The sequence below is a fragment of the Marmota monax genome, unplaced genomic scaffold, assembly GCF_021218885.2.
Source record: "Marmota monax isolate L192 unplaced genomic scaffold, Marmota_monax_Labrador192_F-V1.1 WCK01_AAM20220418_F8-fsc00207, whole genome shotgun sequence".
In the NCBI taxonomy this organism is placed as follows: domain Eukaryota; kingdom Metazoa; phylum Chordata; class Mammalia; order Rodentia; family Sciuridae; genus Marmota; species Marmota monax.
Window position 1 is genome coordinate 1,659,999 of NW_026692713.1, and position 14,006 is coordinate 1,674,004.

General features: G+C 45.9%; 1 protein-coding gene across 4 annotated transcripts in view; it reads left to right on the forward strand.

Annotated features, from left to right (window-relative positions):
• Positions 1 to 14,006, forward strand: part of Wdfy4 (WDFY family member 4) — a 282,996-nt gene that overhangs the window by 268,322 nt on the left and 668 nt on the right. For all 4 annotated transcript variants that reach the window (XM_046446708.2, XM_046446712.2, XM_046446710.2 and 1 more), the window contains exons 57-61: positions 368 to 526; positions 4,449 to 4,628; positions 6,406 to 6,588; positions 8,497 to 8,581; positions 13,129 to 13,240. In XM_046446708.2, the coding sequence (XP_046302664.1) occupies positions 368 to 526; positions 4,449 to 4,628; positions 6,406 to 6,588; positions 8,497 to 8,581; positions 13,129 to 13,240 (719 nt within the window). The remainder of the gene's footprint in view (positions 1 to 367; positions 527 to 4,448; positions 4,629 to 6,405; positions 6,589 to 8,496; positions 8,582 to 13,128; positions 13,241 to 14,006) is intronic.

The window sequence follows — 14,006 nt, forward strand, 5'->3', positions numbered from 1 at the left end:
TATCACATCCAAAAAATTCCCAACCCTCCATGCTCACCCTCACCAACTGGCTTCATGAGGCAGCCATCAAAACTGGCTTCAGAAATGCCCCCATCTGAAAGTTGTCCCCACCACCTCATGCTGAGCCGCTGCCTCTGGTGCTCACAGGATCTTGTGGCATCCCTCTACCTATCTCTCACCACCACTAGAGAAGAAGTTCCACCTTAGACTTGGAATGGCCTGGATCTGGTCACCTGCTTCTGGATCCTGAACACATGACTTGTCCCTGGATCCCAGGGCACCCAGACTCGCTGGGGTGTCTCCACTCTATCCTGGCTTCCTGGCCACTGCCAGCCTTATCCCAGTGCTCATTCCCCTTTTTCCACAGATCCTGATGACCTTCGAGAACCTGGCTGCCTGGGGCCGCTGTCTGTGTGCTGTATGCCCAACCTCCACAATGATTGTCACCTCTGGGGCCAGTGCTGTGGTGTGTGTGTGGGAGCTCAGCCTGGTCAAAGGCCGCCCAAGAGGCCTGCGCCTCAGGCAGGTACGTGCCTCAAGCAAGTGTGTTGCCTCAGGCAGGGACAACATTTGGGGCAGGGACAGGACTGCTGGCAGGCAAGGTACCTCAGGCAGGTGCAGTGCCTTGCACAGCAGTGGTACCTGAACACCTCTACTCCCTGCTGGACGAGGACCCTGCCTTCCTCGAGAGGGAGCACTGTGAGGAGTGGAGGGTGGCCCACAGCTGTCTCCTGGGTAGATCTGATGAGCACGGGGCAGGTGCCTCTGTGGAGGCCCACACCTCAGTGTGCTACACCAGGCACTGGCAGCTGCTTCCATTTACACACGGTGTTGGGAGCTAGTGAAATCATTTTCCTTGCACCAGATGATTCTTTTCTGAGCATTTGTCATGGACTGGCCACTATGTCAAGCACTTTTCCATGGATTGCCTCATTTTCCCAGACAACACTTCTGTAAAACAACTATATTATCACCCCTATTTTCTTAGTGAATAAAACTGAGATGCAAAGAAGTGCAGGGCTCATCTAAGTTCACAGACCCAGGAAATGAGATAATTTCAGAAGGGAAGTGATTGCAGCAAGAATAGAACCAAGAGTGGGTAGGCCGGAAGCAGAACTGGCCCTACCTCTTGATCAACACCACTGGTAATACTAATCAGGGTGGGACTGTCATTTACTTAACACACAGAATGCACCAGAGCCTCTCTCAGCACTAATTTTATTCTTGCAAAGGAATGTTATTCTCAATTTCAGACAAGGAAACAGTCTCAGAAAGGATAAGTGTGCATTGGAGCCTGGGTTTGTTTACCTCAAAATCCCATGCTTTCTCCCTGTGTGCTCTTGAACTTGCCTTAGAATATAACTTGAACCTCCAACTTGAACCAAAAATAATTTCCACACTTTTTTTATTTGGCCATAGCCCCCAAGTAACTCTATACATACACATACACACACACACACACACACACACGGAATAAAATAAACATACAAAATAAAACACACAAAATTCACCTGGACCAGATTCCTAAACTGATCATGCTTCACTGAACCCACAGATTCTGGGTTTCTCTAGATGACTTTCAAGTCAGTTTGTCTCCCAGGACCTGCCTTTCTCCCCTGCTGCCATGGCCTGGGGCAGTGCAGGGTGTGCACTTAATAATTGGGCCATGAAGCAGTGAATGGAGCAGTGAGGGAGGGAGATCATTCATCCTGGGGGGCTGGCACTTGCTGAGATATGGCTCTGTAGGCACATGCAGGTGCCCTGCCCCCATACTCATTCTCCAAGGAAATCTCCCCAAGCAACAGTGGTACTTCAAGCCTTTCCAAACTTTCAGGTTGCTCCTGGAGGTTTTCTGACTCCTGGTCCCAATACCAATCAGTTGTCAGTGCCCTGGTCTAAGAGACTGGAAATGAAAGCCGAGTGCCCTCCTCTCTCAAGCATCACTGATACCTATTTATGGCTCACCCCAGAGACTGCAGACAGTTCATCCTGACCTTGGAGATGACCCTTCTGCTGCTACTCTGAACTCCCCCTTAGCAGTAAAGGTGTGTCAGAGAGCCCATGATATTGAAACCATAAAAATGCAATGTATCGTCCTCTCCTAGCTCCAAATCCAGAGAAAAGGGCATAGGGAATTTCACATGCTCTTACTTTCTAGACTAAATGATAAAATGCTTTATCATTTTCCTGTAAAGTCTCATGTGGCCTTGGGGATTCTCCCAAACCATTGGGTACTCAGTAAAGAGGTCCCTCCCTGACCTTTAGACAGAGAAGTCATCATTAAATAACTTCATAAACAACTTTAAAAATGTTTAAAGATATTACAACATTAAGGAGAAATTTCAAATTCACTTCAAAGACAACTCTCTATGTTTTCATTTTTTGCATACTGCAATCCCTGATATACATATTTATACTTTTCTGATCTTTGTGTAGATATTTTTATTCCATTTTTACCCACCTAGCCTATCAAATTGTTTTTATTTTTTCTACAGCCTCTATAATTTACATTTCAATTGTTCCAGATTATTTCATTTCCATAAAATTACATTTCAATTGTTTTGTTATGTCAGTACACCATAGTTTAATAAACCATTTCTTCTAAAACAAAACAATTAAGTTATTTCCAAGGTTTTTTTTATTTAGCAATTTTGAATAATGCTGCAGAAAACATCTTGTTTGCTTCTGATTGTTTTCCTTATGATAAATTTTGAGGAGTAGAATTACTGCACAGTGACATAATGTTTTCCAAAATGGTTCTATAACTTTACAATGCCACCAACAATTAATTAAGAGTACCCATCTCATTGCAACATAATCATCATGAGGAATTATTTTGAGAGGTTTTTATTTGATTACATTTAGTTTTTGCTACTTTATTTAGGTAGAAGATGATATAATAAAGATATTTTAATTGGCCTACAGAGAAGTATTATTCCGAAAAACTAAAGAGCCCATAGGGAACACATTTAAAAGTGCTGTAAACTTCCTTGATTTCCCTTGCTTTCCAAATGATGGGGGGCCTGATGCTTTCTATTGCCATAGCTGATGGGCTGGATAACCGAGTGGGCAGTGCTGTGTACACAGGCTGCCCCGTGTAAGGTGCAGTCTCAGAGCTGCTCTCTCTGGGTCCTCAGCAGGGAGCCCTTTTCTGTCCCCACTTTTGAGTTGCTGTGTTCCTGTGGTCAGAACGTAATCATCAGACTTAGTTCATTCTGGGAAGAGGATCAGAAAGTCCTGTCAAATCCTCTCTTTCTTCTGTTTATTTAGACAGTTTCCATTTTCCTGAAACAACCCAAATCTTCCATGGATCATGTGCAAAAATTTGCCATCACCATCTGGTTGGTGTCACATTAGGATCCATTGAGGACAAACAAGAACCTGTGGCTGAAAATTTTAATTGCTTTGATCAGGCAAAGTGACAGCTTTGAAAAATGATGCTCAGCCTCATTGACCCAAATGAGTGAGCAGTTGTCTGTACCCTAAGGGTGGAGGTTTGCCACTAGGTAAGCCAGGACAATCACATTCCATATACCACCTCCATAACCCCATGGCTTATTCCAGGGAACAGCAAGCATGTATAGCATAGAGAGTCTCAGATCAGGCTTTCTGGGATGCTTGAGATTGAATATTCACAGTTACCAGCAGCAATTGGCCCAGGGGTACCTTAGCCCCTTAGGAACACATACAGAGAAAGCAAGGCCTCCAGCCAGATCTGAACATGAGACCATTCATGAATCAGGCCAAGCCCCAAATTAGATAAACCTGAGGGCCAAGAGCAAGGCCTTAAGTCCCCACTGGACATGAACCCAGATCCATCATACTCAAAAAGTCAAAACTTTTTGACATGACTTGACCTCCTTTCCTCCTTCTGTTTAGTTCACAAGCACATTTGTTTCTGAGTTTCCTAGAGGGATGCATCTCCCACTTAAGCATGCACTGAAAATCTCCTGGAGGGCTTATGATAATGCAGATTACATGGTCTCACCCTCAGAGCTTGATTCAGTGGGTCTGGGGGTATAGCCCAATAATTTGCATAGCTAGAAAACTCCAGATGCTGTTGAGGCTGCTGGTCTGTTGAGACTTTATATGTCTCAACTTTATCTGTTGAAACTTAATCATGTTATGGACTGCTTTGGATTTCAGATGAATTCAGGGGAAGACAAAGCATAAGGACACTGCTAGCCCCTGGTTGGGTTGTCATAAAGGGACCATTGATTCTCCCCAGCTGGGCCTCAACCTCTGGAAATGGATGAAACCCAGAGGCCAGCAGTGGACCTGCACACCTGCACATGCACATGTCCATACTTAGGCTCTGAAGTCACTGAATCGTGATGAATCTGTTTTCTCATCTGGGACCAAGAGTAAAATGGAAGTTAGGGAGTCCTTTCAGGTAGCTGGATTGAGGACCCCCTCTCATAACTCATGGTTCTCTTTCCTGTCCCCAGGCTTTATATGGACACTCCCAGGCTGTCACATGCTTGGCAGCATCTGTTGCCTTCAGCCTCCTGGTGAGTGGCTCCCAGGATGCCACCTGCATCTTGTGGGACCTGGACCTCCTCACCTACGTGGCTCGCCTGCCTCCCCACCAGGAGGGCATCTCAGCCATCGCTATCAGTGACATCTCGGTAAAGCTCCTATTTCTCCATTCTGTGGCCTCCCATGACTTTGAATCTGTATGGTAGCATGTTAGACAATATTCCAGGAGAAAACCTGGGGACAAAAGAGATGCTGATCAGAGTGTAGAGGGCCTAACATGTACAGACCATTCACTACAGATGAGCATGGGGAACATCTGAGTCTAGCTTTAATTTTTACTTTGTCACCTTCTGTTCTCAGGGAGTTTAGGGCAGTGGGAGGTGTCTGGTCTAGCATAGGCATCAGGGAGTGGGGCAAAAGTATCTGGTAGGCATGGCTGAAGAAGTTATCTTCCTAACTGCAATTCAGTGTTGAATGAACAAATGTCTGTGGTCTCTCTGTCAATTATTGAACCTGGTGCCCTGTTTTTTCCTCCATGCTGGTTAGCAAAGGTGAACCTCTCAGGGACATGTGTGTGAGAAGATAGAGAAATATGTACATCAGTGTGCAGTTTCTTCTAGGTTTGAAGCCCCTTTGTGGGGCATGAGCTTCCTGAGACACAGAGGTTTCTACCTCTACTCATAGAAAACCCCCAGGGCTGAGTGCATGGATAATGTGAGCAGAAAGCTCAAATGAGAAGGGGAGAATATGAAAGAATCTTCTGGTACCAGTTTGGGCTGGAAGTGTTGTTCCCTGTAGGCTTGAATATAGAACTAATGTTAGATGTGTGGATGGGAGACGAATGGATGGATGGATAGGTAGAAAGATAGAAGGACGAATAGGTGGATGGATGGTAGGTAAATGGATGGATGGATGGATGGATGGACAAATAGTTGGGAGTGTGGATAGATGGATTTGTGGGGGCATAAGTGGATGAGCAGATGGAAGATTGATGAAAAAATGATGGATTTGTATGTGGTAAATGAATAGGTAGATGAGTTGATGTATTGGGGAAGGCCCCAATCCCTGATCTGGAGAACATAAAACGCATAATTAATTGTGTTCCTAGACCCAGGAGAACACTGGCATGAAGGCAAGTTGTCCTGGAGTCAGCTGAGTTCAGGATGTGCTTTCTGGGCCCAGGGCTGGGAGCAGGGCAGAGATATTTTAGACATAGTCCTTGGCTTCAGGCAGTCTATCCCTAGCAATTCAGAAAGTACCACAATAGGGCACAGTTTTAGGGAGGGCACTAAGCTTACTACATCCCTTCTGTAGTTTGGCAAGGCTTAAAGGGAGGGCCACTACTTTCTTGGGTACAGGATAGACAGGGCTTGGAAAGCAAAGCCTTTGAATATAAACTTTTCCAGATACAATGGGAACGGGTCTCCTCAGAGAGTTCCTCCTGAGGGGCACTGCACGAGTTTATGAACCATGTGCAGTCACTTGAGCCTCTGTACCCCGCCCTCCACCAGAGGAACTCCAAAATGTCTTTCTGGGAGCAAGAGTGGCCAACCATGTATAGGCCCTATGTCCAGATCCAGGGGTGGTCTTCAGGCTGAGTCTTCTATGGCCACTAGGTTAAGGCTAGGGAGAGGGAGCTGGGAGGAGACCAAAAGGTGGGCCACTCAACATTTGCTGGGGAAAGCAATATCCAAACTCATAATTGTGGTATGAAATAAGCAAAGAATTTATAATTGTGTGAAGATACAACAGACCTATGAATTAGCTGAAAAGAGGTGATGTCTTAGGGGGTCTTGAGAGACCTTAGTTGGTCTTTACAAGATGGTAGTTTGGGGTGCTTGGATATACAAAGTGAGTGACTAAGCAAGTGGCAGATGGGCTAGCAGTGACTCTAGCTTAGGGTAAAGCCTGCTCTCACTGCTGCAGGGCACCATTGTCTCCTGTGCTGGAGCCCACTTGTCCCTATGGAATGTCAATGGACAGCCCCTGGCCAGCATCACCACAGCCTGGGGTCCAGACGGAGCCATAAACTGCTGCTGCATGATGGAGGGGCCAGCATGGGACACAAACCATGTCATCATCACTGGGAGTCACGATGGCATAGTTCGGGTAAGTGTGTTTTGGGCAGAATAAGGACATGACACAGGAAATATCTCCATCTCCATTTTGCCTACTTGCTCCAAAGAGTCCCAGGATCCATGCTTCATGGGGTGTAGTCTCAACCTGTGGGTCAGCCGGAGGAGCCTGGGGTGGCTGGATGGCAGGTACATTCTTTTCTGGGCACAAGTGAGAGTCTTCTGTGTACTCAGCACTCATTCATTCAACAAGATCATTGAGCTTCTGAATCAACCACTGCTATATGAAGCCTAGTAGAAGTTCACAGAATCATCACTTGAGTGGAGCCTGGTTCTTCTCCCTTAGTGATAAAAATCCAGTAAGAAGCCATATGCAGTTGGCCTGAGAGCACCCACATGTAGGGACTGGGACCAAGGCCCAGATACAAAGAACCAGGAGGTGAAATTAGGAACAAGAGGATGTTAACTTAGTAATCTGACAATAAACTGACTTCAGAGTCTCCACAGTACAGGGACAGAGATGAAGTGAGAGTACGCAGTGATCTAGAGGTGGGAACGAATCTACCTACGCTGCCATTGTTCTCAACTGAACCTCCACACAGGGGAACTGGAGTCTAAACCAGTCCCTGGTGATAAATTAACATCAGAAGTGAAAGGGTTAGAGGGCAGCCCCTTTCCCTTTCTTCAGGATCCTCCCAGTGTAAAAGAATAGGTTGGGCCACTCCCAGCCTGCAGACATGATAATTTCCCCAGCCAATTGCCGCAGTCTGGCTGGGCACAATCAGGAGCCACTTGTCAAAAGAAACTAACTTTATTTTTAGAACCACACACGCCAAACAAAACAGCCTCTCAGGAAAAACCCTCAGAGCCTCAACTGCCACCACCGGCTTTCCACAAGCCTCTCTCTCCCCCACCAGCTTCTCTCCACCTCCCACACAAGCTTCTCCCCACCTCCCACAATCCTCCTCCTCTTCAGGCCGATTGGCTGGGTCACGTGGGCGGAGCCAAAAAAGTCCCCCAATGAGCAGCTCCGTGGTCTGAAAGGGCAGGGAAACAGCCCAATGAGCATCACCGCAGAGGAGCCAATCAGCTAGATGTTGCTGGGGCCGCTGTGAGCCAATCATCAGCCAGCAGCTGGAAGTTTGCTGGCAGCTGGAAGTTTGCTGGGGCCCCTTTGGCTGTGGCTCTCAACATCTCCCCCTCTCTGTTTAAACAACAAGCATGTGGCTTAGGGACCGTGCCTGTTAGGCAGTCCAATTCAACATATGGTCCTTACCCGTCATGGGATGAACTGACCTCTAGGCGTCAGCCTCCTGTCTTAGGTTGGTACCACTGCAATTGGATCATACCCCTCACTGACTACCGGTCCAGCATACAGCCATACTTGTGGATAGGCCTTTGCACCTGTGGGGGGGTGAGGTTCTTTGCCTCACCTCTGTTGGCCCCCAAATTTTAGACCATCACTAGTAGAGGAGGATGCAAAATGCCATGACATTAAGCCAATTGAGGGCTCCTTTGAAAAATTGTACCACCGGTGACACCATCAGCAAAAATACTCCAGCACTACCACAATTCGCTGTACCAACAGATAGTTCACAATGCATACAGGTGAGCTCACAATGTGTCCAGGCAAGTTCTGCAAGCAGTTCAGTGATGGCTATTGTAGAAGCTGTAGATTGATTTTATCTTTGACTTCACCAGCACTGGGATGAAGATAGGAATTCTGGCAATAATGGCTAAAGAAAAAATTATGTAACATTACAGAAGGCACTAAAAGAAAACAATTTTCTTAACAATTTACATTGTCTTCACCGGCACTGGGATGAAGATAGGAATTCTGGCAATAATGGCTAAAGAAAAAATTATGTAACATTACAGAAGGCACTAAAAGAAAACAATTCCAGCTGCCAGCAGCCAATGATATTTTCTCTTTTCTGGACAGATTTGGAAGACTGAGGATGTGAAAATGTCTGTTCCCAGGCAGACAGCGGCAGAGGAGACCTCAGTTCAGCCTCCAAGCCCCAGAGGTACCTGCCTGGCCAGGAGGAGACCACCCTTACCTTGCATACTACCCTCTTTCCCTCCCTTCTCTCTGCTTTTGGCCCACGGCTGCAGTTCCACCCAGGTCTGCAGAGCTTAGGGAAGCCATTAAGGCTCTGAAGATTGTTGCCAGGTTTGGGAACAAGAGACTGTTTATTTACTGGAATTTTCTGCTGAAATGTAAAGCATTATGAGAGACTCTCTTGAGTCCTCCCCTCATTCTTGCAAGAACCAGTGACCCCTGGGCTGCTCCTTGGACATAGGGTGGTATGTGGTTGATGTCAGGTACCCCTGAGCTTCAGTGGGGAAAACATACTTTGGTGATCTTGGTTTGATGCTTTTCATCTGCCTGGATGGCTCTGGAATGCCAGACTCCCCAGCCCACAACCTGGAACCAGCTGCCTACTTGCCTGGACAGCCAGGCTGCAGATAGGAGCAAGGGAAGGGACACTTCCCCAGGGTTGAGGAAGTGGTTCCATCATGCCTTAGACTGCCCCGTTGACCTGGATCCACCCACCCAATTCTCCATGGCAAATTCCTCAAAGTAGATCATCTGCATCTGTAAGAACATATTAAAAAAATGCAAAAGGCTTATTAAAAATATAGATCCCCATCCTTTTACTCAGTCTAACCCACTGGAAAAGATTGGGTGTTGTTAGCATTTACATGTTGTGGTGTGCCCCCAAAGTAAGAGAACCACTATTCTGCAGCAAAGCCCACTTTGAGTTGTGGTAAATAAGACTGAAGTAAGAAAACCTGTTTCACCTTCTGCCCTCATAGCCTCGGCCACAAGTGCCACCATGGCCACCATTATAAAGCTGAGATGGCAGAGAGCTGACTGTGTGCAGCTTCCACCTCAAACACTTCTCACCCATTTTCTCATTTCTCGTGCAGTCCTTTGTAGTAGATATCACTACCATTTGATGAAGATAAGAAAACTGAGGAACAGGGATGTCAGCAACTTGTCCAAAGTTACCTAGAAACCAAAGTTACCATCTTCTCAACTTCTGCCACTAGAGCATCCACACCAACCACTGCAGGATCATGCCAACCTCTGCTGTGGGATTGGGACCACCAACCCCTCCACCATGAACACAGGCACAAAACACACCATCAAAGCTGTCACCTCTTCTACCACCTCTGTCTGGTCACCCCAATTCTTGCAATCTTGCCAGAAAGATTTCAGACCTGTGACTCAGAGTAGCTGGAGTGAGTTCATTAGAAAGGGTAGGAAAAGGGTAAAGAGGACACTCTCAAGGGAGAGAGTAGATCCTCTCAGAGAGAGAAGGAGGGCGCACCCCTCCCGCCCTCCAGTTCTATTGGAAGTCCCAGAGAAGTTTCCAGAGAGTCCTGCCCAGGTCCATCTATTTTTTTTTTCTTTTTTCAGTACTGGGGATTGAACCCAGGGGCATTTTACGACTGAGCTACATCCCCAGCCCTTTTTATTTTTTATTTTGAGACAGGGTCTCACTAAGTTGCTGAAGGGCTTACTAAGTTGCTGAGGCTGGCCTTGAACCTGTGATACTCCTATCTCAGCCCCCTGAATCACTGGGATTACAGGCATGTGCCACTGGACTGGCCCAGGTCCATCTTCTGACTTTTGACTGACAGCATAGGAACTGCTAGGAATGCCTAGAATAGAGGATGGTGTGGGGCCCACAGAGGCAGAGTTTAAGGAAATTGAGCCCCCCTGTTTTTGCATGAATTCCCTGCCCCCTTAGTTGATTTATTAGTCTTTGAATAACCCTCGACAAACTTTCTTTGGGTCAGGGTGACTGGGAGTTGTGACATAGTTTTTATGATAAGAAAGGGTCCAAGCCACTTGGTAGGGTGTGACATGATTTTGAAACAATAGTTTGTCTTAAGGGGATGTAATTATGGCCGAGGGGCAGGAGGTGACATAACAGGCCCCAAACTTTCAAGGCCCTTGCTTGTTGGATGAGGCCTTGCTTGTTGGACAACAAACAGTGACTGTTTGTTGTCCTTTCCCTGCTCACCCATTCATGGCTGACCAGCTACCTAATATTCACCACCACGGCTTTCTCCAGTGCAGCCAAACTTCTCTCTCAGCTCTGGCTTCATCAAAGATTCCAGCCCAGAACTGAGATATCTTTCCTGGGTCCCACAATCAAAAAGAAACATCCTATAGTGAAGTGAGAGATCTCCTATCACACTGACACCTTTTGGTAGCTGGCTCCCTGTTTGTTCTGCTTTCCAACAAGTGATCATTCATAGGAGAGAATTTCCCTGATTTCCGAAGGTTGTCTTCTGAAAATAGTAGCCATTTTCAATGATTTTAAAAAATATCTCATACTTAGTTGATTCATTTAGTCATCAATTCATGGATAGTTGGTTTTGTTATGCAAAAACATGGCTCTTTTATTATGTAAGCATATAGGACAATCCCTCAGCCCATGCTTTGTCATAGGCTCTACACTAAGAATCCCTTCCTTCAAAATAACACCATCCAGGGACCCTTGTCAACAATCTATGGTGATCCAGAGGACTAACACCACTGACTAAGAACCACATTCAATAAACTTATCCTAGAATCCCTAGGGTGCTTGGAGACTGTGAGGAATCAGCCCATTTCAGTGGAAAAGAAGAGAAGTATAAGCCTTATGAATTCTAACGAAACCAGAGAGCTGAGAGAGAAAGTTTTGTACCAGCATTCAGGATGAAGGCTTGTTTGTAGTGATTACATGGAATACACCTGCATGAGACTGCACTCCATATTGGTTTTAGGATCAACTTCCCATTTGAACCTATCCAGGCCCAATAGGCTAAAGGGATTAGCTTAGTCCATGGTTGATAGATGGATGCCCCCAAATGAATGGTAGATAAATTGGTGGATGGGTGGATGGACAGGTGAAGGAAAGACATCTCAGAGCCATGCCATTATCTAGACATGCCATTGGACTCCCAGGTCTCTATTCAGTGTAAACAATTGTGATGAAGCTGCATCCATTGGCCATGGGGTCTAGCAAATGAGAAGTGGGGAATGAGGCTCTAGACCCAACTCTGTCCCAGAAACTTGTCTAGCCCCCTCTCCTCTCTGTCAAATGGAGACATTTCCTATCTTGTAGGGTACTGATGACAGAAAACCAATTGATATAGACAAGAATTCACAAATGCCGGTCATGGTTGTTATTTTCTCAGACTCCTGACAATGTATTCTCTTTGAACATAACAGCTAGTACCATAAGGGAAATTACAGAATGGTTGCAGTGGACACCATCCTTCCCCTGCTGTCTGTCCCCATCTGAGATTACAATGCCCCACTCAACTGACTGCCAGGATGGTGGTTATCATTACAGGAAAGATTAGGATAAAATGACACCATGGCGCAGACATAGTCAAAAAAATTAGATTGAGCTGTAGTTTAGAGTCAACAAATCTATGCGCAGATTTGCAAACCTAACCCGCTGGAGGTCTTTAATAAGGAAGCATGTTGTTCTTATAATATTGCTCAAAACTGTTTTGTTGGAAAGGGATCAGTATTAAGCATGACACATAGATATTTGCACGTGTGTCCTCTTGCTGTTTATATTATTGTATCCCCTCAAATGTCTTAAGGGGCAAGAAAGGAGATCTTTGATGATATTAAGGAGACTGCATTTGTGGGCAGAGGTAATCTAATTTCTGCCTGGAATTCATTTATTTGTCATTTGCAGCAAGGACCAACCCAGTTGGGCACATTTTATTCCAGAAATCACCTCCTAGACTGGACTCAATCTGGTACCTAAAAAGCAATCAGGAAATGCTTGTTATTTGGACTTGTACAGGAATTTACAAATGCCTGGTTCTAATTCAAGGCAGCTTCCCCAACTTGTAGCCCTCCTGAATTTCCTGGTGTGTGGGCCTGTCTGCATATGTAGGTGATCATCGCAGAACATCTGGGGCTGCCTGGCCTCCTGCCCCAAGTCCAGCAAAGTGGCCTTATAGGCACATACCCAGCTGGTATCTCTCCATCTCACACTTTATGTTGAAGGAATTGCTGTCTGTCCCCAAATGCAGTCATTAAAATGAGTGAAGTAACAGTCATTGAGTTATATTTTTTGAAAAAAACGTTCTCAGCATTTAATTATTGGTTGTGGCGTGAGAGGATTTAGATAAGTTGATAATGTCGACTTTATGTAATTTATTTTTACTAAGCAATTACAGGCTGCATTACATCCTGGCAGCAAGGTATTATGGGGCATCTTATTAAGCATAAAGCCAGTAAACACTGATGAACAATTTTGCTGAACTAGGCATGCAATTTAGAAAGCAATAATACACAAATCCAATTTGGTACACAATGGATACCGCGGCACGTCAGCACATGTAACTATCACAGCCTGCAAATTAAATTGGGACGGCCCTTTTTGCAACAGCACAGGCCAAGATTAAATATATTTTCCCCCTCAATTTAACAAGTTGCTGACCACAAATATAAATATGTGTGTGTTTGTGGTTCCATGTGTGGATGCACACAGGCTCATATGTGAAGCTACTCGGGTGTTCTAACTATTCTCTCACACGCTTTACGCAGGCCACAAGTGGGAAAAGAACCTTGCCCTGAGTAGAGAGCTGGATGTCAGCTTGGCTTTGACTGGGAAACCTAGCAAGACCAGCCCTGCAGTGACAGCTCTGGCTGTGTCTAGGTAAGTACAGCCTGGTTTCCCCAGGCCTCCAGCAGAGGGTGCTGTGGCCACCCTTAGAAAAGTCCCAGCTGCTCTGGACTCCTCAGACTTAGAAAGGCCACCTCACCATAGGAACCCAGGGGGCACGGCAGGCACTTGCTGAAGGCACCGTGACCCTACAGGGCCTTAGGGAGTGTTTTTGATTATTTTTGTTTTTCTTTTAACTCACACGTGCTCTTTCTCTCTTGGGCTTGACTATCCATGAATTTCTAAAGAATTTCAAAAGGTAGAAGAAGCATATCGTTTTGTCATCTTATCCTAAAGAGGATCTTTTTTTCACGAATTCCCCTGCTGATTATAGCATTTGGTAAGATGACCATCTTACATTAACAGAAAATGCCTTTTGAGGGCTCTAAGCCCATGGGAAGTATCAGAGATGACAGTTGATACCCATTATTTCATTGTTACAGTGACCAGGTAGAAGTAGTTATTGTGGTTAACCCTCTCTGCACACTAGGTGGTGTAGTGTCAAGAGGCTTCTGACCTCTTAAAGCCCCCTTTCCTTCCTCCCTGTGCTGGAGTGGGCCGTTCTGCAGTGAGTCTCTGGTGGTAGGAATTGCTGGATGTTCTGGCTGCAGGACTAGGTGGGGTGGAGTGGGCATGGGGATTAGGAAGAAGGGTCCAGAGCTGAACTCCTCACTGGAAAATTTGCCTGTTGGGCCTGGGGCCTTATATGCATCTCTTACAGAACAGGACCTTCCTCCTGGAGTTGCTGGAGAGACAGAGG